This window comes from Acomys russatus, chromosome 7 (assembly GCF_903995435.1).
Source record: "Acomys russatus chromosome 7, mAcoRus1.1, whole genome shotgun sequence".
NCBI lineage: Eukaryota > Metazoa > Chordata > Mammalia > Rodentia > Muridae > Acomys > Acomys russatus.
This window is the reverse complement of record NC_067143.1, coordinates 30,228,166-30,254,662: the sequence shown is the minus strand read 5'-3', so window position 1 is coordinate 30,254,662 and position 26,497 is coordinate 30,228,166. Positions and strand designations below refer to the sequence as shown.

The 26,497-nt window shown below is 41.8% G+C and overlaps 1 protein-coding gene across 1 annotated transcript in view; it reads left to right on the top strand.

The window, feature by feature from the left end:
- Nucleotides 1–25,597, top strand: part of Sv2b (synaptic vesicle glycoprotein 2B) — a 72,108-nt gene extending 46,511 nt beyond the window's left edge. Inside the window, exons 8-12 of the mRNA XM_051148732.1 lie at nt 321–485; nt 12,838–12,971; nt 15,525–15,725; nt 22,181–22,340; nt 25,093–25,597. Of these exons, the coding sequence (XP_051004689.1) occupies nt 321–485; nt 12,838–12,971; nt 15,525–15,725; nt 22,181–22,340; nt 25,093–25,276 (844 nt within the window). The 3' untranslated portion in view covers nt 25,277–25,597. The remainder of the gene's footprint in view (nt 1–320; nt 486–12,837; nt 12,972–15,524; nt 15,726–22,180; nt 22,341–25,092) is intronic.
- The last annotated feature ends 900 nt before the right edge of the window (nt 25,598–26,497 follow it).

The following is a 26,497-nucleotide window of genomic DNA, read 5'->3' as shown; positions in this document are numbered from 1 at the left end:
TGTGTCCCTCTTTTACTGTAGTTCTGGCTTTTGAGTTCAGATGTTCTTTCTATAGATTAGGGAAGTGTCCATCAGCCCCTAATCTATTGGCAAATTTTTGTTTAATAACAAGTGAGCTTTTTAATAAAATATATTTCAAAATACCATTTCCTTCTTACCTCTTAGATGTGTTAATGTAATGAATTTTTGTATTCAATTTTCTAATAACGAACCAAATTACTACATTAAGTATGATCTACATTAAGTCATGGACTCCGACTCCGCTGCTGAAAGAACGATCCCGGGGGGGCTTTTTAGCTTTTCTGTCTTCTCTCTTGCAGTTACTACGGCCTTACAGTGTGGTTCCCTGATATGATCCGGTATTTCCAGGATGAAGAGTACAAGTCTAAAATGAAGGTGTTTTTCGGTGAGCACGTGCATGGCGCCACAATCAACTTCACGATGGAAAACCAGATCCACCAACATGGCAAGCTTGTGAATGATAAGTAAGTGTGTGACCAGGGGCTGTCCTTAGGCCTGAGTGACAGTCACTGGGGCTGTCCCTAGGCCTAGTCACAGTCACTAGGGCTTTCCTGGGATGAGAGTACTGGGACGATGGGAGTTCAATGCAATAAGAATGAGCTCCAAGGACGTGTCCTCCCGACCCATCCTGGCTGCTAAAGACACTGTAGTTCCCTGACGGCTGAATCTGTATTGCACTGATATAAGATGACATGCCAATTGGGTGGAGGGTGACCAATCTGGCTATCTCTCCTGAGAACTTGATCCTTTGATGGAAGGGAACAGACAGCCACATTCTACCACGGTGTCGTGTTATTCACTAGGCCGAGCACGGCCTCCTTTGAGCTGAACTGTGCTGAGTGAAGCTCCCAGAGTGCTGCTGATGGTTGTGTGAGTAACCACGGGCTAGGCAATAGCACCAGGAAATAAAGGATGCGCAGCTTTTAGTACTGAGGCCCTTGAAACAATCCGTGGCCTGGTTACTGAGCTTTTTCTTTGAGCGTGGCAGCGTCTCTGTGCAAGGCTATTATGGAACTACCTTTGTCATTCTTCCTGTACTACTAGCTCAGAAGGCGGACCTGAAGCATGTTCGGTGGTCAGGGCTAGCCTTGTCCTCAGGGGAGAAATCAGTGGGATATTAGGGTCATCCTACATCTCTGTGAGGATGCTTCCTCAGGCCGTTGGAATCACCTCTCTACTTCTTAGACAAATAAGATGGATAATTCAGCCTGCTGAATCCCCCCTCCGAGGCGTCCATCTGGAGGTGAAGTAGTAGACAGAGGCAGCACATTAGATAAGCTTTCTCCAGGACATATTGTTCTTCAAGATGAGCATGGGTCCCTTGAAATTTGCCTCCTGGAACTGTACCTAGGAAGATCACTGAGTTAAGTGGCGTGTGAATGACCATAGAGTTACGTGGCATTGCTGGAGATGCCACGGCCTAGAAACATCACTGTCAACACCATAAGCGCCCTGCTCACCACCTTGATACAACATTGGCACCGTCACTTGGAGTACATAGATTTTCCTCTGAAGCCTATTGAGTTCAAAATTATTTGTCTTCATGGGCTTATTTGAAAAAATACAATCTGCTTCTCTTCTTGTGTTGTGCTGCCATCTGGTGGTCAAGATGTAACAGTGTTTTTATTTTCTTTCAAAGCATCTAATCTTTATGCCGATATTCTGTCACACACATGTTGCTAGTTTAACATTTAGATGAAAGTGATTTATTTTATTGTCTAAAACACATGGAGGTAATGACTTCTGTAGACAGGGCCTTACACTTCCTCCAAGTATTTTAGGTCTCACTGAAAGGTACCCCTTATCCTGCTGAGAAACCTACCGCCTTGGCATGGATTTATTTTGGCCCCACCGCAAGGGATTCTCCACTGCATCCTGATTGGTGCATCTTATGGCGCATAGTGCCTCTAAGTCCCAATATGCAGTTTGTCTTGGGTTTGAGTTTTTCAAAGGCAAAGGATTAAATTTGTATTTGCACTCTTAGACAAAATGACAAGTTACCATTATTAGTAATTAAGAGAAAGCAGGCTCCCATCTGTGTGCATTAGCTAATCAACTGACTAATTAATGTGCCTCCTGCTGGGAGAAAGTGGTTTGGCTGGATGGGGTTGTGAGAGGGTCAGGCTTGGGGAAGCATTAGCAGAAAGAACTGCCTGATTCCTGTCTGCGAAAGTTCAGGACCCTGGAAGTGATATCCTGATCCCCATCTTTCCTCTCAGCAAAAGGGAAGTCAAGGCTGTACTTTGAGCCACCGTGTGGTTGCTGGGAATTGAACTCAGGACCTTCGGAAGAGCAGGCAACCTCTGAGCCATCTCTCTAGGCCCCCCCCTTTTTTGTTTTTTGTTTGTTTGTTTGTTTTTTGTTTTTTTGTTTTGGTTTTTTGTTTCTCTGGGTAGCCTTGGCTATCCTGAACTCGCTTTGTAGACCAGGCTGGCCTCAAACTCACAGAGATGCATCTGCCTCTACCTCCTGAGTGCTGAGATTAAAGGTGTGTGCCACCATGCCTGGCTATACTCCGAATACTCAGGGTTGGCCCTCCAGTGGGACTGAGTCACCATTCACATAGGTGACTTGTCAGCGAGGACTAGAAAGGCTTCTTATTAAAGTCATATAAAGTCAACAGGGCTTTCATTAAAGGTCAGTGGTGAATAGCTGAGAGTGAAAATGAGGCTTGTGAGAGTTACCTCCAAATGAGGTCTAGAGCACGGCAGGAAGCAGGGGGAGAAGAGGGGGAGGCAAAGTCATGCAATGTGCAGAGACAGATTTTATGCATAGCGTGAAAGGTCACCGTGCTGCTGAGGTCCCTTTTGGAAGCACATGAATAAGATGTGTTTTTATTTTAAACACTCAGTGTGGCTCGTTTCAATACAGCAAAGTCCCTTACAGATGGCAACAGTAGGTGGTAAGCACAGGCACACGCTGGGATACACTGGCCTGTGCAGCCTCACAGCCCACATTTGAAGGTCACAGTTCAGATATGGACCACATATCAGATTATGTGGTAAAATTTCTCAGTACAATTTCCTGCTTTATATTGGCTTTGTGTAGTTCTTCCTTAGAGTCTTTCTGGGTACTTTGTATTTTGCTTGGGCATTGAAAATAAGATTGCTTTCTCCTAATAAAAGGTTTGCACACATTATTGCAAGCATATAGGAATCCTATCGATTATTGGAGGGTTACTTTGCACTTAACAATTTCTCTTCTTATTGGTCCTGGAATACTGTCACCTTCGAATAACTATTGCTTTATTTGTTTGTTTTTGTTTTTGTTTTTTGTTTTTTAATGGTGGAATAGTCTGCACTTTGAGATACTAGGGAGTAATACAAATAACACTATCTGGGGCACTTAACTTTATAAAACCATAATCTCAGGGTCATTAACTTAGGTTTTAAGCATTCACTTTGTGAACCCCACTTTCTTCTGGTGAAGGATGCTTCTTGGGGTTGACCCCAGTACCTCTCACAAGTTAAGCATGCACTTTACCGTGGAGAAGCGGATCTTAACCTGTGGGTCACAGCCCCTTTGGGGCTTACATACCAGATACCCTACATATCAGATATTTATGTTACAATTCAGAACAATAGCAACGTTACAATTATGAAGTCTCAAAAAAAATAATTGTATGGCTGGGCTCACCACAACATGAGGAACTGTATTAAAGGATGCAGCATTAGGAAGGTTGAGAACCACTGCCATAGAGCTACAGCCCTCCATCCTTGAGTTGAATTCTTGATACGATTCCTGTCTCTCTCCAGAGGACATGATCACCATTGTCAGAAGTTGGTGCTTTGTATTTGTGTATGCTTTAGTGTTTTTCCAAAGTATTTCTATATATATATATAAGCATTGCACAATTGTCGTCTGTATGTTTCAAGTCTTAGCTAAATATACCATGGTGTATGTGGGTATATATTAATTGTTATTATTATTGGTTTTTGAGATGGGGCCTTATGTAGCCCAGGCTGGACTCAAACTTGCCATGTAGCTGAAGATATCTCTGAATTCCTGATTCTTCTGCTCCCACCTCCCATGAGGATTACAAAGGTGTCATGCTAATTATTATCCAACTTGTTGCTTGCTTTCTTTGTTTAGAATCAAAGTCTTTTCAAAATTAATTTGGGCAGGCATGGTGGCACACATCTTTAATCTCAGCACTTGGGAGGCAGAGGTAGGCGGAGCACTGTGAGTTCGAGGCCAGCCTGGTCTACAAAGTGAGTCCAGGACAGCCAAAGCTACACAGAGAGACCCTGTCTCTAAAAAAACAAAACAAAATTAATTTATTCTTTGACAATTTCATACACACACACACACACACACACACACACACACACACACACACACACACTAGATTCTAGGTACACTGATCTCCTAGAACCCTCCCTTACCCTCTCCAACTCCCACCAACATGCTCCTCTACTAAGCCCCTACTCTACTTTCATGTCATTTTGTTTTGTTTTTGTTTTTGTTTTGTGACTCTGTGGGTTTAACCCAAACATGGGTGCAAAGCTATCCATGGGAATATGACCGCTCATAGTGGTCACACCACTAAGAACAATGACTTCCTATCACCCATAGCCATTGCTGCCCACAGCTTTCCTGGGGAGGGCTGGACTCCATGGGCTGTCCATGACTGCTTCTTGGTTCACTCTTTGCAGAACATGTGCAGGCAGCTGCAGCTCTCAGGATGGTTAGCATAGTTATGTAGCTCATTTATTTTCATTTGAATTTTACTTCATGCATATTCTACCGTATATTTTCTATTCTTTTGGTGGCCATTTAGGTGATAAGTGTTTACCTTTATATACTGCTGTAAAAAGTATTCTTATGAAAGATTTCTTTTCTAGCTAGTATAACTAAAAGTAGAATTTCTGAGCAGGAAGGGTCTTGCTCTCTCTATACAAGTGTTTCTCAACCTGTTACTCCTTTGGGGTCAAACGAACCTTTCACAGGGGTCACGTGACCCAAGACCACCAGAAAACACAGATACTTACATCACTATTCATAACAGGTGGCCAAATTACAGTTAGGAAGTAGTAACAAAAATAATTTTTTTAATCTTTACCACTCAAGATCTATTTTTTAGTTGTCTCCTCATATAACCTCTTCTCTCTTCTCATCATCTCTGCATCAACTCTATGCTTTTCAAAGAACTGGGTTATAGGGAAACATCTCTCCAGAAAGTGGCAGACTGCCTCTGATTCATTGTAACTACTTAGCAATGAATCAATTGGGATCTACCACACTCTGGAGAGATTAAAAAAAAAATATGTTTGGCAAGTCTGCGTCCAGCTTCCAGTCAGCCAGCCAGGCTCTGCACCCTGGTCAAGGGAGCAATGCCACTGCCACGTGCTACAGAGTAGGATCCAACCTCCAATTTTCTGTGGATCCCTGGGGGCTGCAGAGGGATCCCACATGCTCATGGCTGTGGTTTTGTCATCTTGCTTTCATCACCCCATTCAGGAAGACAGACTTTTATTATACAGCAAAGTTTCTGCTGCAGGGTAAACTTCGACACAAAGCAATGTGTTCTCGATCCAATCAGCTAATTTAAGTATAAAAGCATAGAGACTAGACCTGATGTAAGTTTCAGGTATATAGAGTTGGGGGTCACCACAACACGAGGAACTACATTAAAGGGTAGCAGCATTAGGAAGGTTGATTGCCACTGTTCTATACTTCTAAATAAAAACATACTTTTAAATCCTATGTACATTTTAAATGTGTGTGTGTGTGTGTGTGTGTGTGTGTGTGTATGTGTGTGTGTGTGTGAGAAGAGGACACATATGTCATAGCATGCAGAGGACAACTTGGTGGAGCTGGTTTTCTCCTTTCACTTTTTATGTGGGTTTTGGGGATTAAACTCAGGTCCTTATGTTGTCAGCTGTGGTAAAAGCCTTTACATGCTGAGCCATCTCACTGGCTCCTGCTACAGTTTTATCTGTCTGTCTGTCTGTTTGATGTGATTTTAAAAACTTTCCTCATTTCAAGATTTTCCTCCCATCTCCTCTCCCAGACAGGATCTCACTATGTAGCCCTGGCTGTCCTGGAACTCACTACAATGACCAGGGTAGCCTTGACCTCACAGAAAGCTGCCTGCCTCTGCCTTCCCAGTGCTGATATTAGAGGCGTGTGCCCCACACCACACCTAGCCTTATATTTGTTACTTGTCTGTTTTCATATAGAATGCTTTTTCCTTCCTTTCTTGCACTTCTTCTGGTACTTCCTCTGTGGACTTTTTACGTTCCTTACAAAACTAAGTGTTTTGTTTTCATATTCTTTTAGGAAAACTACCATTTCCTTTGCCAAATTCTCTCTCTTTCTCATCTTGAATTATGAACTGTACCTATATTAGACTGTCCTGTGTTTCCCCATAGTATTTAGATGTTCTGTTTTGCCCTCCTTTATTTTTCTCTTTGTGTTACCATTTTGGTAATTTCTTTAGAATTATGTTTAATTTCAGCAATTCCTTCTTTTTGTTGTGCACATGTCCTGATGAGCCTATCAAATGCATTCTTTTAAAAATGAACATTTTGATTAATTATTTGACAATTTCCTCATGTATACACTGAATCTTGATTATATCCAACTGTAATTTCCCTCATATTTCTTCACAGGCTCCCACTTTACTTTCCCCTTTCCCTTCCTCCTCCATTTCCTCCTTTTCTATTTTGTTTTATAACCCACCAAGTCAAATTAGTGCTGCCCTTATGCCCGTGGGTGTGGGACCACAAGAGCCCCTCCCCCATCTACTCTGGCATATCGACTGGCTTGCTCTTGTGTCATAGCTACTGTTAGTTCATGAGAGCAACAACCCTGTCATGTCCCATAGTGGCATTTCACCGCACGCCTCCCGTTCCTCACGTTCTTACACTCTTTCTGCCTGCCCTACTGCATTATTTTCTGGTCCAGGTGGGGACTGGATAGTACAGCCTCTGTCTCGTAACGATCACACTCAATTATCACCAACCTTTTCTGCAGAGGCAGTTTCCTGACGGTGACACCACCAAACCACAAACACGAGGACTATATTGATGAGCGTGGTGTCTTCTAGATCACTTGGTGGACAAAGCATTGACGATGGAATCAGAGTATAATAATGACTCTTTTCTCAAACTTTAAATTTTTTATTATTTAACCTTGTTCATTGACAATTTCATACAGGTGTAAAATGCATTCTGGTCACTCTCACCTCCACCCTGTTTTACCTCCCTCTCATCCCTGACAAGTCTATTTCACATGCTCATGCCTTTTTGCTTTGTTTGTGACCCGCTGGCCTTAAGCAGGGCTGCCCATATGACCACAGATTTGGAACTGTACACCGGCGCCTGGTGGGCTCAGCAGAGTTGTCACATAATAATGTTGTCCCAGACTCTGCATTGCTGGTAGCTTCTCTTTCCTAAAAGGAATAGAAGATACGCAGTCTTGCTAACCTACTCTCTACCCCCATCTCTGTACTTAGACACAGGATCTCATCATGTAGCCCAGGTTGTCCTTAAGCCCATAATACCCTGCTTCAGTCTCCTAAGTGCTGGGTTTGAGGGCAGGTACCACTACACCTGGTTTTTTGGTTACTTTGTTTTCAGCCTCTGAACCTCCTGAGTGAGGAATCTTGGGATGACTCTGTGTATAAGTTAGATATTGGAAGAGATGATTTATGTAAGAACTCATAAAATATGTGTTGGTCCTTTCTCCTTTTATCTTTTTCCTTATAATGTTGGCTTTTTATAACCCAGTTGAAGACATATTTTAAGGCCTGCTTGCGTCAGACTCATTTTTGATTTATGGCTCAACTTTCTTACCCACTCTTGGAAGAATATTAAAATACCTCTGAAGGCCATGTCACCAGCCCGCTCTTATATTAAACAGAAGGATATCTTAAGAAAGACAAAGACTGAGACAGGAATAGCTGTTCCACGTAAACACATCTGGTGCACAATATTTGAAACCACAGGCATCTTCCTGTAATAAAAATATCCCAATTATTATTATTTTTTTGCTTCTCTCTTCCCTTCCTGTCTACTCTCCTTCCTTTCCGCCTCTGTGGCAGGGTTTCCAATAGGCCAGACTAGCCACAAATTTGTACCTGAGGGTGACTTGAACTCCTGATGTTCCTGCCTCTGCCTCCCAAATGCTGGGATTCTGGGATCATAGGCAAGTACCACTGTACTCTTTTCCCCATCTGACTCTATAGCTAAGGCTGGCCTCTAACTCATAGCTTTTCTTCTTTCTCAACCTCCTAAGTGCTGGGTTGGCAGGCGTTAGCTACCATGTCCCAATTAGTTTTTCTGTAGAAACTGGAAACTTAATGACAGATTTTGTAAGCTTGAGTTTAAATGTTCGCCCAAATTTGTGCCTTAAAAAATGATACAAAGTTGTTAGGAGCACAACATTGACAGTCCTTTCATTCACAGATCTCCAGACAAGCCAGGGACACAGAATTGTCTTTCCAGTGTGAAAGATGTAAAACCTATTCCTCCATCCAGAAAGCTGAGAATTGGATGTGATTAATAGCCATGTGATCAGTGTTATCTGTTGGGCAAGGCCATATCAAGCTCCTACAACCAGGACCGAAGGTGCCTAGTAATCTAAATGACCTTTACAGCCAGGAGCTTGCCAAGCTTTCACTACCAGGACCAGAGGTGGTTAATAGCCCAAATGACCTCTATGCTATCAGTATGATTGAGATCAGGCCAGATCTCTCCCTAGGCTGTTAAGCTAGTACAGTTAGCCTATCTGTAGAACCCATCCTCTTGGACAAAATGACAGGTACCCTGAGTCATTTTGATGTAATTATACTTCCCTGTGCACCTGTATTACACCAGGAACCTCCCCCACCTCCAAATTATACTGTTTAATTTAGGGGAAAATGGGAGGAAGGGAAGAATGGGAGGATACAAGGGATGGGATAACCATTGAGATGTAACAAGAAGAAATTAAACTTTTTTGAACAAAACAAAAAATAAAAATTGTTGGGAATAAACCACCTGGCATTAGTCTCCATCTACATTGTCAAAGTCAATCTGAACCCAGTGTTCATTCTCAGCTCTTCCTGGCCCATCTCCATGCCTACTGTGATACCTGCGGGCTACCTCTCACAAACTGATTTTCTAGACCTTGAAAATATAATAATATGGTCTAAGATTATATTTTTTGAGATGAGGTCTCACTATATATCCCAGGCTATCCTCAAACTCATCATCCTTCTGCCTCAGGACCCCCAGGGCTGGCACTGCAGGTGGTCCCCACCATGTCCAGCTATGGAAGCCGAATATTTAACAGCATCTCTTTTTGGTTTGTTTTATTCTGATGAAGTGGTCAGGGCCTATCACTGTGGCAATCACTGGCCCAAGCCTTCTTTTGGGTTGAGAGTTCCCTTTGAAGAGGCTAATGAGGAGTGTGTGTCCTGGTTAGGCTCTGAGCAGCGGTGCACAGGGGAACACTGGTCATTACATAAGGTCAGAAAGTGCATCAGCTCAGGGTGCTCAAGGGACACAACGATCCTCAGCCCCCTGTGCTGCTCTGTTGCCGTGATTCCACGATCTGGCAGTGGCCCACTGTGCTTAAAGTATCACTTTTTCCCATCAATTAGATTGAAAGGTGGGGAAACACGTTTTTTCCCCTGGACTCACAGAACCTAGTCCTCTGATACTAGTACCATGCTCAGAGAGGCTTGGCTAAAGATTGACTGTGTGAAGGAGGGAGTGGTTTGTAATTATTTGCCAATGAGGACTTATCTAAAAGTTTATTTATATGGTGTATTAAATTGATGGATTTTCATATGTTGAACCATCCCTACATCCCTGGGATGAAGTGTACTAGATCATGGTGGATGATATATTTGATGTGTTCTTGCATTCAGTTTGCTAATATTTTATTGAGTCTTTTTGCATCAATGTTGGTGAGTAAAATTGGTCTGAAATTTTCTTTGTTGATTCTTTGTGTAATTTAGGCATCAGGATGACTGTGGCCTCATAGAATGAGTTTGGTAATATTCCTTCTATTTCTATTTTGTGGAATAGTTTGAGACTTACTGGTTTTAGCTTTTCTTTGAAGGTCTTGTAGAACTCTCCACTGTATCAAAAAAAAAAAAAAAAACCCTGTGGTTTTTTGGTTGGGAGACTTTTGATAACTACTTCTATTTCTTTAGGAATTATAGGATGATTTAAACTGTTTACCTGATCTTGATTTACCTTTGTTAAGTAAAATCTATCAAGAAAATCATCCAATTCTTTTAGATTTTTCCAATTTTGTGGAATACAGGCTTTTTGAAGTAAGACCTAATGATTCTTTGGAGTTCCTCAGTGTCTGTTTTATGTCTATTTTCATTTATGATTTTGTTAATTTGTATGCTCTCCCTCTGCCTTTTAGTTAGTTTGGCTAAGGGTTTGTCTATCTTGTTGATTTTCTCAAAGAACCTGCTCTTGCTTTTATTGTTTCTCTGTATTGTTCTCTTTGTTTCTAATTCATTAATTTAAGCCCTGAACTTGATGATTTCCTGTTGTCTACTCCTCTTTGGTGTGTTTGTTTATTTTTGTTTTAGAAATTTCAGGTGTGCTGTTAAGTTGATAGTATAGAATCTCTGCGACTTCTTTATGAAGGCACTTCATGCTATGAATTTTCCTCTTAGCATTGTTTTCACTGTGCCACATAAGTTTGGGGTATCTTGTGCCCATTTCATTTTCAGTGAATTCTAGAGAGTCTTTAATTTCTTTCTTTCTTTTGTCCCTGACCCAGTGGCCATTGAACAGGGAGTTGTTCAGTTTCCATTAGTTTGTCCTCTTTCTGTTGTTTCTGTTGTTATTGTATTTAACCCATGGTTGTCTGATAAGATGAAAACGGTTATTTCAGTTTTTTTATATCTGTTGAGGTTTGATTTGTGGCTGAGTACATAGTCAATTTTGGAAAAGGTTCCATGAAGTGCTGAGAAGAAGGTATATTATTTTGTATTTGGATAAAATATTCTGTAGATATCTGAGAGGTCCATTTGATTAATGGCACATATTAGTTTTATTATTTATCTATTTAGTTTCTGTCTTGATAATCTGTCGATTGGTGAGAGTGGGGCATTGAAGTCTCCTGCTATTAATGTATGGGGTTCAATGTGCGATTTAAGCTTTAGTAATTTTTTTGAATGTGGTGTCCTTGTGTTTGGGGTAGAGTTGCTCAGAATTGAGATATTATCTTGGTGTATTTTTCCTTTGATGAGTATGAAGTGTCCTTCCCTATCTCTTTTAATTAGTTTTGGTTGAAAGTCTATTTTATTATATAATAGAATGGCTACTCCAGCTTGCTTTTTGGGTATGTTTGTTTGGCATATCCTTTTCCAGCTCTTAACTATGAGGTAATGTCTATCTTTATTGATGAGGTGTCTTTCTTGTATGCTGCAGAATGATGGGTCCTGTTTTTGCATCCATTCTGTTAGCCTGTATCTTTTTATTGAGGAGTTAAGGCCATTAATATTGAGAGATAGTATTGAGCAGTTGTTAATTTCTGTTATTTTGATGGTGGTGGTAGTGTGTGTGTGTGTGTGTGTGTGTGTGTGTGTGTTTCCTTTTCCTTTCTTTTGATTTTGAAAATGTGTTGTTATCTATTTCCTGTGTTTTTCTGGGTGTAGTTCTCCTCCTTGGGTTGGAGTTTTCCCTCTAGTATCTTCCATAGGGCTGTATTTGTGCATAAATATTGTTTAAATTTGGTTTTGTTGTGGAGTATCTTTTTTCTCTATCTGTGGTGATTGAAAGTTTTGCTGGCTATAGTAGCCTGGGTTGGCATATGTGGTCTTTAGCATTTGCAAGATGTCTGCCCAAGTCCTTCTGGCATTTATAGTCTCTGTTGAGAAGTCAGGTGTTGTTCTGATAGGTTTGCCATTTCATGTTACTTGACTTTTTCCCTTGTAGCTTTTAATATTTTTCTTTATATTTAGTGTTTTGAGTATTATAATCTTCTGCACCTAAGATTATTTCCTCCATCTCTTGTATTCTGTTGTTGATGCTTACCTCTGAAGCACTTGTTTTCTTTCCTAAGTTCTCCATCTTCAGGATTTCTTCAGTTTGGGCTTTCTTTATTGTTTCCATTTTAAGATCTTAAACAGTTTTATTGATTTAATTCACCTGTTTGTTTGTATTTTCCTCCATTTCTTTAAATGATTTTTCAATTCCTTTACCTGTTTGTTTGTATTTTCCTGAAGTTCTTTGAGTGATTTATTCATTTTCTCTCTAATGGACTCTCTAAGGGCCTTGATATGTTTGACTGTTTCTTACTGTATTCCTTTAAGGATTTTATGCATTTCCTCTATTATCATCTTCATTAGCATAAATTTAATGTCATGTTCTTATGTTTTATTTGTGTTAGGGGATTCAGGGCTGTTTGCTATAGAATAACTGGGTTCTGGAGATACGATATTGCTCTGAGTTTTTTAAATTGTGTTTTTACACTGGCCTTCAACCATCTGATTGTTTTGGTCATTGGCTGGTAATTCCTGGTGCCTGCTGGAGTTCTAGGGGGTGTGGGATGAGCCCTAGGTAGGAAGCTAGATGTTCCTTTAGGAGTGTTCCTCGGATTGGTAGGTATGGTCTTGGGCTATGCCATTGGTGCACACTCCTCCAAGTACACCTGGGCAAGATGCTCTCTTCCATGGCCGCAGAGCATATTCAGCAATACAAAAGCAGCTGCAAAGTGAGGCAGTAGTCTGCCTTGAAATAATGTTCTTCTACTAGTGCTATGCAGTTCTTGTTTCTGTCATTCTGCATTTTCCATTTTAGTCACAAGCATTCATCTTTTCCTGGGATGCTTCACTCAAGGATACTGTCTTCCTCACAGGTTCATAAAAATGTACTTTAAACATGTCCTCTTTGAGGACACATTCTTTGACAAGTGCTATTTTGAAGATGTGACATCCACAGATACTTATTTCAAGAACTGTACCATCGAATCAACCACCTTCTACAACACAGGTAAGACGATGAACACACTGGGGAGAATACACAAAGGGGGCCTGGGGCTTAGGAGGCAAATCCCAGAGTCAGAGATGAAGCAAGAGTGAAGGTGTTCAAAACCATCAATGCCAGCTTTAGTGGCTTTTTACCTCGAGAAAGGGCGTATATTAGATACCATTCTAACATTTGCTTAGTCTATACCTCAGTTTTGGATCTCATATAAATTGAAGCAAAAATTCTGGCCAATTGTTCTCATCTGAATGAGACTGATACTATACAGACGTACAGTATGGCATTCATAAAGCCAGCATCTGGGAGGGGTGCATTTTCAACCTGGGATTCATTCCTGTAGACTGTGCATAACTCAAAACTTGCACAACTAAAAACTGATAATAAATTAAAAGAGAATGTCATCTCTGTTCAGATTTTGGTGCATAAAGCAAGACACAAGGAACATCTTAGAACCACACTGTTTCAGATCTTCATGTTTAGAAACATCACAGAATTCTCTCACTCCACCACTCTGGATACCTCTACTGTGTGCATCATAGCTTAATGGTATCTTGTTGCAGCTGGGACACAGGAAGCTCGTTGGTTATTACCAGCACCCTCCCCTACCAGAGTCTCAGTGGAGAAATGTATTCTCATTATTTCTACCTTAGAGCTGAGGACACAGACTTAAGCCATCGATAAAGGCCACAGCTAGCAGGGAGATGGAGTTTAAATCCATTTCTCAATTACTTGGCTCAAAAAGCTCTTTGCACTGAACCACGTGCTTCATGTCCATATTTATGATTTCTCCTTGCCCTCAATGTCAACAGATAGTTCACAGAACATCTTTTCTCCTCATGATTCCAGCCTCAGAAGGTTTAATATCTGGTCTCTAAAATTACCCAGTCTCTAATAATTTTTTATTGTTACCTTCCTTAATTTCTTCATAGCTTTATCTAAAAAAAATAATGAATTCTAGAATTTCCATATCTCATTAAAAACTGCCATACCCTTTTATCCTTTCAAGTTCAAAGTTCAAAGAATGCCCCTTCATTTGTATACTCAACACAGTTATTTTTCCCTCTTAACATTCATAGTTGGGAAATGTCATAACTGGGAGAAGCAAAGATATATGCTTCCAATTGTGTGTGCATGTGCACACATGGAAGCCAGAGGTTGATAGTAAGTGTTTTTTTTCAGTCATTTCACCTTATTTTTTGAGACCTTGGAGCTTACTTATTCAGCTAGACTGCCTGGTTGACAAGCCCTGGAAATCCTCCTGTGTTCAATTCCCCAAATCTAGGATTATAGGAACATGCTACTGTATTTGGCTTTTTTATATGGGGGTTAGAGATCTGAACTCAGATCCTTAAGCTTGAATGACAGACACTTTACCATCTGAGCTACCTCCCTAGCTCTTGTACACATTTGGTTGTATAGGTATATTCTCAGGCAGATGACAGGGTCAGCCATCCTAACCCAGATTTCTCTATTTAGCATTCTATCTACTAGAAATTGGTCTTTGATAGTGTCGGAAGACATATGAATTGTTTTCACAGCAAATGCCTTTTGAGAAAATTTTGAGAAAGTTTAGGGTTTTGAATAAGTGACTGCCTGGACTCTGCAGTAGACAGTTCAGGCTGGCCCTAATTTCTGGTGTGTGTGTGTGTGTGTGTGTGTGTGTGTGTGTGTGTGTGTGTGTCAGAAGTTAACCTTGGGTGTTATTCCCAGTTGCTCTCCACCTTGTGTTTTGAGGCATGATCTCTCACTAGGACCTGAAACTCATCAATTAGGCTAGATTGGATGGCCAACAAGCTTCAGCAATCCATTTATTTCCACTTTTCAGCAGTGGAATTGCAAATGTGTGCCATCATGCTCAGTTTTTATGTGGGTTCTGGGGTCTAAATCCTTTTGCAGATAGCACTTTACTGATCTATTCTGATAGTCCTGAACCCCAATTCTTATGTTCTACTCTCTAAGCTGGATTACTTCAAAGGAATTTCCCAACCACTGCACAATCCCCTGTGTCACATGATTGGGACAGACAGGACTCTCGGGGGCTGGGAAGATGGCTCTGGGTAATGTGCTTATCACACAGATGTAAGGACTGGGGTTCAGACCCACAGAACCCAGGGAAAGACTGTGCTGGTGTGCTGATGCCTGCAATCCCAGCACTAGAGAGGCAGAGACATGGGATCCCCAGGGCAAGCTGGCTAGCCAGACTAGCTAGAGTAAGTGAGCTTCAGTTTCAGTGAAGGATTCTATCTTAATACATAAAGTAGAGAGTGACTGAGACAGATATCCAACAACTTTAGGTTTCAATATTGATGTGCATACCCAAATTTGCCCAGACACGTGTGAACACACATACTCACATACATATGTAAAAAATTTCTCTAAAATTGGCACTAGGTCCATTTCTCTTTATTGCAGGAACTTGGGTAGGTTAGTATATTTTTGGCCAAACATCCCTGTGACTTCAAGGTCACAGCTTTTCCATAAAGAAGGCATCTATGTGTCTACCTTTCTTTCTCCAGCTCCCATCCACTCACACGAACTGAGATGTCTTTCTCTCTCTAGACCTCTACAAACACAAGTTCATTAACTGTCGGTTTATCAACTCCACCTTCCTGGAGCAGAAGGAGGGCTGCCACATGGACTTCGAGGAGGACAATGATTTTCTGATTTACCTCGTCAGCTTCCTGGGCAGCCTGTCTGTCTTGCCTGGGAACATAATTTCTGCCTTGCTCATGGACAGAATCGGAAGACTCAAGATGATTGGTAAGTTGCTCATAAAGGAACATTTGGGTCCCCTGGCCACAATGGCTTGCTTCGTTCTCTTAAAGAAATGTTGCCTGGGGAAGGCTGGGTCTGCTGCTGTAAAACCAAGCAGGCACATTCACAGTCCTAGGGTTTCATAGAAAGGCTTTGAGGGTGCTGGGGAGGGTTCTTCATCACTTCCAGGCTTTTCTATCAGCACACATAGTGATGATGAAGTAGATCTGCCACACCTGCTTTATAACATTAGTTCGGAAATGTATTCAATGTTCTTTAATGATAGTTTGATGATTTAAGATAAATTATATATTTTTTATTTAATAGCAACTTTCCATTGTTTTATAGTGGAAGTGAGAGGGGATAAGAGCCATAATGGGCAGATATGATCGAATTGTATAAAAGAATAGGTGAATAAAGAATAAAAACTATGTTAAATTGCATAAAAATAGTTTAGGCTTTGTTTGATGGACTCGTGTTGAAATCATTGCACACAGCTGTTTGATTTTGAGCATACACTTTTCTCTGGGTTTTGGTTTCCTAATAATACAAGGAATACTAGCTGGGAGGATTTTGTGAGGGTTAAACATAAGATAGCTCAGGCATCTTATTATACACAGTATGGTTTAGGCTTTTAGAGTGGCAGCTGTATTCACATCTGCCTTGCTTCCTTCCACCAGGACATGCTCTGTTGGATACTGAAACTCAACACTGCGAGGGGCCAAAAGAAAGTGAGATGAGTACACTGAGGGCCAGGGAGAGTGTGTGTTAAGTGTGAGCCGAGATCAGCACTAGGATACTAGGAGGCACATTAATAAAGCTGCCATTAAGGATCTGCCTTCAGGGTGTTGTTCATAGGGAAAATAAACACCAGACTTTCCAGTGTCAGAACACAGAGAGAAACAGAATCAATCACACTGTCATTTTGTTGGAGAAGAGAAAATAGATCAAGTCTTCATGAGAAGAAACATTGGTGTTTGGACTGTAGTGGATGTTGTTACTATTATTATTATTATTATTATTATTATTATTATTATTATTATTATTATTATTATTATTATTATACATAGGAGATGAATATTCAGAATGGTGAACACAAGATGTATCTGTGAATTTCGGCTTTTTCATCTCATTGAAAAGATGGGAAGCCATTTCATGGGTACTGCAGACTGTGCTGTTTCTGTTAGAGGAAGTGTCCTTGTTAGCACAGAAGTCTTTTGAAGAATACACACACAGCCACAGCCACAGCCACAGCCACGGACACACAAGACACACAGACACACACACACAGACACACACACACACACACACACACACAGAGAGAGAGAGAGAGAGAGAGAGAGAGAGAGAGAGAGAGAGAGAGAGAGAGAGAGAGAGAGAGAGAGAGAGAGAGACAGACAGACAGACAGACAGACAGACAGACAGAGACAGAGAGACAGAGAGAGACAGAGAGAGAGACAGAGAGAGAGAGAGAGAGTCAGAGAGTCACTGCTCAGGCTGTGATAGCACCCCTTGTCTTTAAGGAAAGGAAGGCCTGGAGCCATAGACCAGCTACAACATTCTCAGTTCGTAAAAAGCACTACATGCTCAGCAGAACTTCCTATCCCCCATGTCATGAGCTGCTTTGAAGCAGTATTTCGGCTCTGACCCCAGAGCAGCTTGTCTGCTGCAGCTTTGTCCTGATCACTCCTCAGGGCTCTTGTCTGGTAGAAGTCATTTTTTTTTGTTAAGGAGAGAATAGAAGGATCCTTAATGAGGCCATTACTCATTTATTCATTTAATAAGCATTTATTTATATAGTTCTTACTCTGTTCCGGACTGTGGAGGAAGCAATGGAAATATAAGAGTAATTGAGACCATCAACATCTTCATGTTTAAAGAGCAGATGATAGATTGAAAAAGGCAGACATAAACTAGAGATTTCATTTAACTAACACTGGGATGCTTATTGTCTGCCAGGCTGTGTTCCCAGCATTTCATAAACATTAAAGCATTTGAACCCTCACCATAACCCCGTGGGGTAGGCACTATTGTTACTAACATTTTACAGATGGGAAGATGAGACACTGCGGGGAGAGTAAGTGACCTACTCAGAATCACACAGATACAAAGTTGTGAGGCTTAAACTTGAACTTAGAGCTCTTAATTTGAAGAGGAATCAGGGTTATGGAAGTGAAAGGGCAGTGGACCACATCATTCTACGGGAGGAGCAATTAACACAAAGTCAAGGAAGCTTTCCTTGACCATTGCTTGATGTGACAATGGTGTTTTATCATCAGAGTTTATTGGTGAAACCTCACATTGGTCTCCCTGAGGAGAGCATGTGTTTAGAGGGAATTATTCGCAGGACTCTTGTGGCCCTGCAGATGCCAGCCTCCTTCCTCCAGGCTTCTGTTTTGGCTGTTAGAAAGAGCCTAGACTGCCTGCTTGTAGCCCTGCCCCTTCCCAGAGGGGGCAACATCCAGGTGGATGGTTATCGTCCTCCAATGCCTTAGCCAGGCTTACACTTGCCACAGTTCTTGTAGCCCTGAGTCCTGGTGTGATGCCAGGGTGAGATCTTGTCAGCAAGATGTTTCTTGTTTGCATCACAAAAGAATTTGGATTCCTGGCAAGGAGGATGCTGGCTCTCTACTGATCTGATGCTCATGGGGAGCTCACCCATGTACTAATTAGTGCCCACAGTGTTTACCTTCTTTGTTTTGGCCCCTCCCCACCTGATTCCAGACCCTTTCAGGCCTGCAGTCTTCTCTGTCTCAATCAGAACTAACCTGAGGCCTCCCAAGCTCCCCTTGGTGGACTTCCTGGGTTTGGAAAAGGGTTGCTACAGCCCTTTTTAGAAGGGGGTCTCTTATCACCAATTCAGTCAGTCGGATTCCTCCTGGTCAGAGAATTCACCCTAGACAGCATAGTGAAGAGACTTTGCTGGTGGACAGCTTTACTCATGTGGTCTGAGTTGGAAGGACAAATGAAGGAGGTGAGACTCTCAGATACTGGCAAAAGTGGGAGGCAGCTGTCATTCCATGATGGCAGGAGCCAGTATTCACAGGGCCCAGTGGAGCCTGAAACAGCAGTGGAAGAATAACCCAGAAGGAGCTGTGGTCCTGGAGGGACTTAGCCATTGTCTCAAATGGCCCTTCTAAAATGAGATGGGAGTCACTGAGCAGTCCGACCCCTCTTTCTTCCCATCATGGTGATGACGGTTCCTGTAGGTCAGCTTCTCAGAGAGTTGCAGTGGGGTCCATGAGGGCGGAGAGATCTCTGGAGTGGAGATGGGAATGTACAAGTCCTATTTCTGTTCCTGTGACAGAACACCCTACATTTTCCACCTAGAAGGAAGAAGTATTTATTTTGGTTCCTGATTTCAGGAACCATGGTTTTTGGCTCCACTGTTTTAGAGTTTGTGTTAAGGATGAGCATAGGGCAGGGAGAATGCCATAGAACAGAGCTGCTAACCTCACGGTGGCCTAGGAGTAAAGGGAGCTTACCTTTATTTTTAGTTTTTTAAATTTATTCACTTTATATCCCAATTATAGCCCCTCCCTCATCTCCTCCCGGTCCCACCCTCCCTCCCTCCCTATTTCCCGCACCCTCTCCTTTAGTCCTCAGAAAGGGAAAGCCTTACCATCTGACCCCAGACTATCAAGTCTCATCTAGATTGCCTGTATCCTCTTCCTCTGTGGCCTGGCAAGGCTGCCCCGCTAGAGGAAAGTGATCAGTGAGTGAGAGGGCACCAGAGTCCATGTCAGAGCTGACCCCTGCTCCCCAATTAGGGGATCCACATGGAGACTGAGCTGCATATTGACTATATCCGAGCGGGGTCTAGGCCCTCTCCATGTGTGGTCCTCAGTGCATTAGTCTCTGCAGGCCCCATGGACCCAGATTTGTTGGCTCTGTTGGTCTCCTTGTGGAGCTTCTGTTTCTTCCAGGTTCTTCTACCCCCCAACTCTTACATAAGACTCTCTGCTCTCTGCCCAAAGTTTTGCTGTGAGTCTCAGCATCTGCTTTCATCCCCTGCTGAGTGGAGTCTTTCTGCGAACCTCTACGGTAGGCTCTTGTCCTGTTCCCTCTTTTCAAGTTCTTCCAGTGTCTATTCTATTTTCCCTTCTGAATGAGAATTAAGCATCCTTCCTAGGGTCTTTCTTGTTACTTAGTTTCTTTAGGCCTGTGGATTGTAGCATGGCTTTCCTATCTTATATTGCTAATATCCACTTATAAGTGACATGTACCATGAGTGTCTTTCTGGGTCTGGGTTACCTCACTCAGGATGATCATGTCTAGTTCCATCCATTTGCCTGCAAATTTCATGATGTCCTTGTTTTTAATAGCTTAATAGTATTCCACTGTGAAAAATGTTTCACAGTTTCTTTATCCATTCTTTGGTTGAGGGACATCTAGGTTGCTTCCAGATTCTGGCTATTACACATAAAGCTGCTATGAACAGAGTTGAGCAAATGTCCTTGTTGTGTGGTGGAGCATCTTTGGAGTATATGCCCAGGAATGGTATAGCTGCATCTTGAGGTAGAGCTGTTTCCAATTTTCTAAGACAGAACCAGATTGATTTCCAAAGTGGTTGCACAAGTTTGCACTCCCACGAGCAATGGAATAAAGGGAACTTATTTAAAAAAGCTCTTTATTCAGACTGTATTAAGCTATGAATCCATAAATAATTAATCCACCTCTGAATGTTGCTGCCTTGTGGGCAACCCCTCATTCAGCATGTGTGCATTTGGAGGCATTTACAATTCAAACCAGAGAAGGTCATAAGTAACGAAGCAGAAAAATAGCCCTTCTGGAATTTTCCCCTTGTACCCCAGCTACAGATGTGTTCATATTAGAATGTAAGGTATATGAGCTTGGGTTCTATTTTTTTTAACATTTCTTTAAAAGAATTAAATTTTAATATCTTAAGTTTTGAGTTGTATATTAATGTATTCCCACTCTTTTCATGTGTATATGTCAATATTTACTTTTTCACTGTATATACTTGTATTTAACATTTGCATGAGTTTATTTTTTTTATTAATAAATTTATTCACTTTACATCCCAGTCACAGTTCCACCTCTCCTCTACTCCCAGTCCCATGATCCTTTCTTCCTTCCCCTGCCCCTATTCCTTGGAAAAGGGGAGCACCCCTACCCACTCACCCCAGCTCATCAAGTTACACAAGGATTTGAATTTGTCCTTCTTCCCTGTGGCTTGGCAAGGCAGTTCCATCAGGGGGAAGTGATAAAAAAATCAGGCAATAGAGTCCATGTCAGAGACAGGCCCTGCTCCCGTTACTAGTGGACCCACATGAAGCCTGAACTGCTCATCGGCTACATCTATGTAGAAGACCTAGGTCCAGGCCATGCGTGGTCCTTGCTTGGTGTTTCAAACTCCATAGGCCCCTCTGGGTCTTGGTTAGTTGGTTCTATTGATTCTCTTGTGATGTTCTTGTAACCTCTAGGTCTTTTCATATCTGCCCTCCCCACACTTTTCCAGTAGACTCCCTATGCTTCTCCCAATGTTTGGCTGTAAGTGTCAGCACCTGTTTTGATCTGCTGCCTGGTTGAGTCTCACAGAGGGTAGTTCTGGTAGGCTTCTGTCGGCAAGCATAGCAGAGTATTGTTAATAATGCCAGGGGTTGACTCTCTTCCATGGGATGGGTCTTGGGTTGGGCTAGGCATTGGTTGGACATTTCCTCAATCTTTGCTTTTTTCTATCTTTATCCTTGCATGTCTTGTAGGCAGGGTAAGTTCTAGATCAATTTTTTTGTGGATTGGTAGGATTAACATAGTGAAAATCTTACCAAAAGCAATCTACAGATTCAGTGCAATTCCAATCAAAATCCCAACACAATTTTTTACACACCTCGAAAGAACAATTCTAAACTTCATGTTGAAAAGCAAAAACCCAGAATAGCTAAAACAATCATACAGAATAATAGAACGTATGGAGGTATCTCTATCTCTGACTTCAAGCTATACTACAGAGCAATAGTAATAAAAACTGCATGGTACTGGTGTAGAAATAGGCTGCTTGATCATTGGAATTGAATCAAAGACCCAGAAATAAACCCACACCCCTATGGATACCTGATTGTTGACAAACCATGCAATGGAAAAAACACAGCATCTTCAACAAATGGTGCTGATTTAACTGGATGTCTACATGTAGAAAAATGCAAGTAGATCCATATTTACCACCCTGCACAAAACTCAAGTCCGAGTGGATCAAAGACCTCAACATAACACCAGATACTCTAAATCTGTTGGAATAGGAAGTGCAGAAGAGTGTTGAACTCATTGGCACAGGAGACAACTTCCAAGTTTATTCTTTCCATTTTTTGGTCTTTCCAATTGGAAGATAGACCTAGTCACTCAATATCATGTTATGTCTGCTGAGCTTGAGCAAATAGGAGGTGGGCAGACTCCAGGACACAGGCTTCTCATTTCTTCTGAACTTTGTCTTGTCTCCACAGGTGGCTCTATGCTCATCTCTGCAGTCTGCTGTTTCTTCCTGTTTTTTGGCAACAGCGAGTCTGCGATGATCGGCTGGCAGTGCCTGTTCTGTGGGACCAGCATTGCAGCCTGGAATGCTCTGGATGTGATCACGGTGGAGCTGTACCCCACCAACCAGAGGTCAGTCCTTCCCTGAGTTTCCCTCTAGGACTTGTTTGGGTTTCTTTGCTCAGAAGCATACCTCCCACTGGACTGTGTACTACACGTAGTTTTGCTCTTCCTGGAGAGCATGTTCCTAAGGCCTTCTGGGCAACTGACTTTCTCTCCAAGATGGTGGCGGAAGCCCGGACCTGGGTAGGGCTTGGTAGGATTGGGTAGGTGACAAAAAACAAAGAACAGGAGTAAAGTGTCTCAGCAGAGAGTTAAGTGTGAAGACTGAGTAAAGCCTTGCGTATCGTGCAATCCTCTTGGCAGCTGAAGCCAGGCTGGCCAATGGGAACCAAGGACAAAATGTGAAGATTTGGAAGAACATGGGGTGTTGTTCCAAGAAGGAAGAGGAGGTGGATGGAGGCAGAATGGTCCAGGGACACCAGAGTTTACTCTTTGTTTAAGAGCAGAGGGTCAAGACCATTAACCAGTTGGCGTTTCTCTTCATGAAAGGGATCCTGAGGTGTATGTACAGAAGATATGGCTAATAAGGGGTGGGCATGGTGTAGAGGACGGGCCAATGGAATTCTGAAGAGTGTTTTACTGATAGTTCCAAATTCAAAGACAGAGCTTTTGGGTTTGGATGGCTATAGGATACGATCTTATATCATCTTTGAAACCTCTTTCCTGAATCAAAGAATGCTAAGTCTTACAAACAGTAATGGACAGGACAGTAGTCATTGTTGAGTGGGTGCTGTTTTACAAGTAGGGACGTTTAGGAGAGTGAAATAAAGAGACACTTAGAAGTAATAGGTAAAACGGGAGGGAGGGAGGAATGGGAGGATACAAGGGAGGGGATAACCACTGAGATGTAATGTGAATAAATTAATAAAATTTAAAAAAGAAGTAATAGGTGATCAAGAAAAAAACCACCTTAGAACATAAATGTTTGGCGTATTCAAAAAGTTAAAAATGCAATTAAAGTAATCTGATAATATCAGAAATGATAAAATATCTAGAAAATAACTTGGACCATACATGAATAAAACTATAAACTTCTACACAACAACATTTAAAAAAAAAAAAAGACAAAATAGGAATCAAGACAAGCTTCATCACGGATAAGATAATTTGATCTTAATAAAATGTCAAGTTTCATTTAATTTTTTCCAACAGCAAAATTATCCATTCAAAATTCAGTGAGGCTTTTTTACTTCCCTAAAAAGCAGGAAAAAGTAACTTTAAATTTTATTTAGAAAAGCAATCGTGTGAAAAGTAGAAACAAATAAAACAGACACAGAAGGGTTAGTGTTGGAATTGGAGCCATGTTGTTCAGGGATAGATAGCAATGGAGTACAATATTTAACTGCAAAAATATGCCAACATTCTTAAATCTTTGATTTATACAAAAAGGCATTTTACTTTAGTCAAGGAGACCACCTTGGGAATAGTATAGTAATTCAGTCACTAATGTTGCAGTGACCCCAATTGTAAAATTATTTTCATTGCTACTTCATAGCTGTAGTTTTGTTACTGTAATGAAAATATCCATGTTTTGCAACAGTCTTAGATCTCCTCTGTGAAAGACTTGTTCAACCTTCATAGGTTCTACATCTATAGGAAATGCTGCTTGTATACAGCCCAGGGCAAGACTGGCCCTGGGCTTTGTGACGGTTATCACTTAAGTGTGATCTAGGAATAATAAGCAGGAGTGGGTCAGCCATGGATGACAGAAACTCCAAACAAGCATGGGAGATTAGGCATCGAATATCCTCTTTATTAGCAGCCTGAGCAGATGGCTTAGGCTTCTATGTTGTTACTCTGCTTTGCATGGACTCCACCACAGATTATCTGTCTTGCAGGCAGTTAGACAAAAGGGGAAAAAAATAAAAGCAGACAGAACAAAAGCCCACTCATAACCTCTTTCAGGAAATTTCTCAGTTGCTGGCATTTGCAGTTCTGTCTCACAGGCCTAAATTGAGTCATGCCCACACAGCCAGCAGCAAGGGACACTGGGAAACATAGTTTTACACATGGGGACCTTCTGTGCAGGGCAAGCTGGCAGTCTTTGCCACAAGACAAGGGACAGCTCATTCTCCATGCTTGTGGAGACAGCAGGGAGTGCCGTGACGTGAACTCTGGTATCCCTGATTTGATCACTTGCCCTTGGTGGGGAGGCTGGGTGGCACACAGAGAAAGGAGAAGCAGGTTAACCAAATGAGACCTGATAGGCTGTGGTCATATGGTGGGAGGGGAGATCTCCCCACTCCTCTCACTTACCCCGCCCCCCTCGACTTCTGTTAGAGGTCTAGGGTAGGGGAATAGGGCAGAAAAGGGAGGGAGGGCGGGAATGGGAAGATATGAGCAAGGGAATAACAATCGGAATGTAAGCTGAATACATTATAATAAATTAAAATAGAAAAAAAGAACACCCACCCACCCAAAGGGTTGCATTCGCACTTTATTTTGCATGGAGTTTTATGTTTTTGATATTTTTCTGTAAGCAAGTATACTTGTAACCATTTCATAAGAGATATGCTTGGAAAGATAAAGAAAGAAGCTTAAGGCAATACTCCAAAATGTTAATAGTGGTCTTTAGTCTAGATAGCCCTACATGTTTACATTATTATTTCTAATGTTGGCTAAAATGAAAACATTGTTTTTATATTAAGGTTAAAAAATTCACTCCCACACCTCTTCCTCTTACAACAAGGTAAGAACTCAGTGTCGCTCATGTACCTAGGCTTAGAATTTCAGAATCCTTTCCTATCCTCTTCTTTTGCAGGGCCACAGCCTTCGGCATCCTCAATGGCTTGTGCAAATTTGGTGCCATCCTGGGAAACACTATATTTGCTTCTTTTGTTGGGATAACCAAAGTGGTCCCCATCCTTCTGGCTGCTGCTTCTCTGGTTGGGGGTGGCCTGATTGCCCTTCGACTGCCAGAGACCCGAGAGCAGGTCCTGATGTGAACAACCCACTGGGGAAAGAAAGACGGCCAGATCTTCTCCAGGACACTCCAGCACAGCCACGCCTCCTGTCTCTCACTGTCCACTTGTTACCATGGACAGCACAGGAGGAGAAATGGACTCTGTGATCCCTAGTTTAGGACCCACTTCAATTGTCAATACATTTGTAACTCAGGTGATTGACTAGGGGTGCCCTGAGCCACCCTTAGGATCCCAGAGCTGTGTGCTTAGCTTCAGGTCTCTCCATCCAAGGCAGGGGTAGGACCCTCCAGTAAACACATATCTGTTTCTCTAATCGAGGTGCAAGGAATTGTTTGAATTTCAGACAGAAGTTGAGAACAAGAAACACGGAGGCTCCTCTATGTAGCTCCTGGGAGCCCTGTGACCTAGCAGATTGCCTCAGTTGGCAGTTGGGGTCATCACATGACCACTGGGCTTGGAGAATGGAATATATATTTGCATCTGAGAGTATCACCTATCATATTTTTTCATTTGAAAATTGGCACAGTAGTACCGAAGATACACTGATATAGGAAACCAAATATTTAAGCAAAATCTGTATAGACTTGACTTTTCTTCCCAAGCACTCTCAGCTTAGCAAGATGAAGAGGTGATACATTAAGAATGGGATTTTTTATGGTGTTGCTCTAGTCAGAGAAACTTGAGCGTGGGTATTCTGTAAACTAAGTCTGTATATAACAGTTTTGAGGTTTTTATTTCCACAAACGGTAACTGCTAACATTGCCAGCATTTTAGCCATATTTGGGCAGGACACACCATTCAAAGTCCCAGGAAACTTGGTGCAATTGGATGGTGTGTAAGCACAATATATCAATACAGCCATCTTGTTTGCTGTCGGAATTGCTTAGCAAGCCACATGCAGTTTCCTTCACCTGGGAACTTTCCTTCAACTTGGCAGGGCTGTTCCTTTTCTCACCTATGTTGATTGCTTGTGAAGCTCAAATCTCTGGGTGATTTGATGCTGTTTATCCAGAAGGAAGAGGAACAAGTTTGGTTTTTTTAAATGGCTGCTGGCACTCTATTTTTAGAGAATCAGACAACACAGGTAATTGATTAAGAATGGGGCAATGTAACCACAGTTGTTCAACATGTGAATTCTTGTTTGATTTCAAAGGAAAACGTGACACACGTTTATTACGGTGTTCAGGACCTATGAGAAATGTATGTTCTGTGCCCTGGCTTGGGGCTTTTGAAACAGGCCAT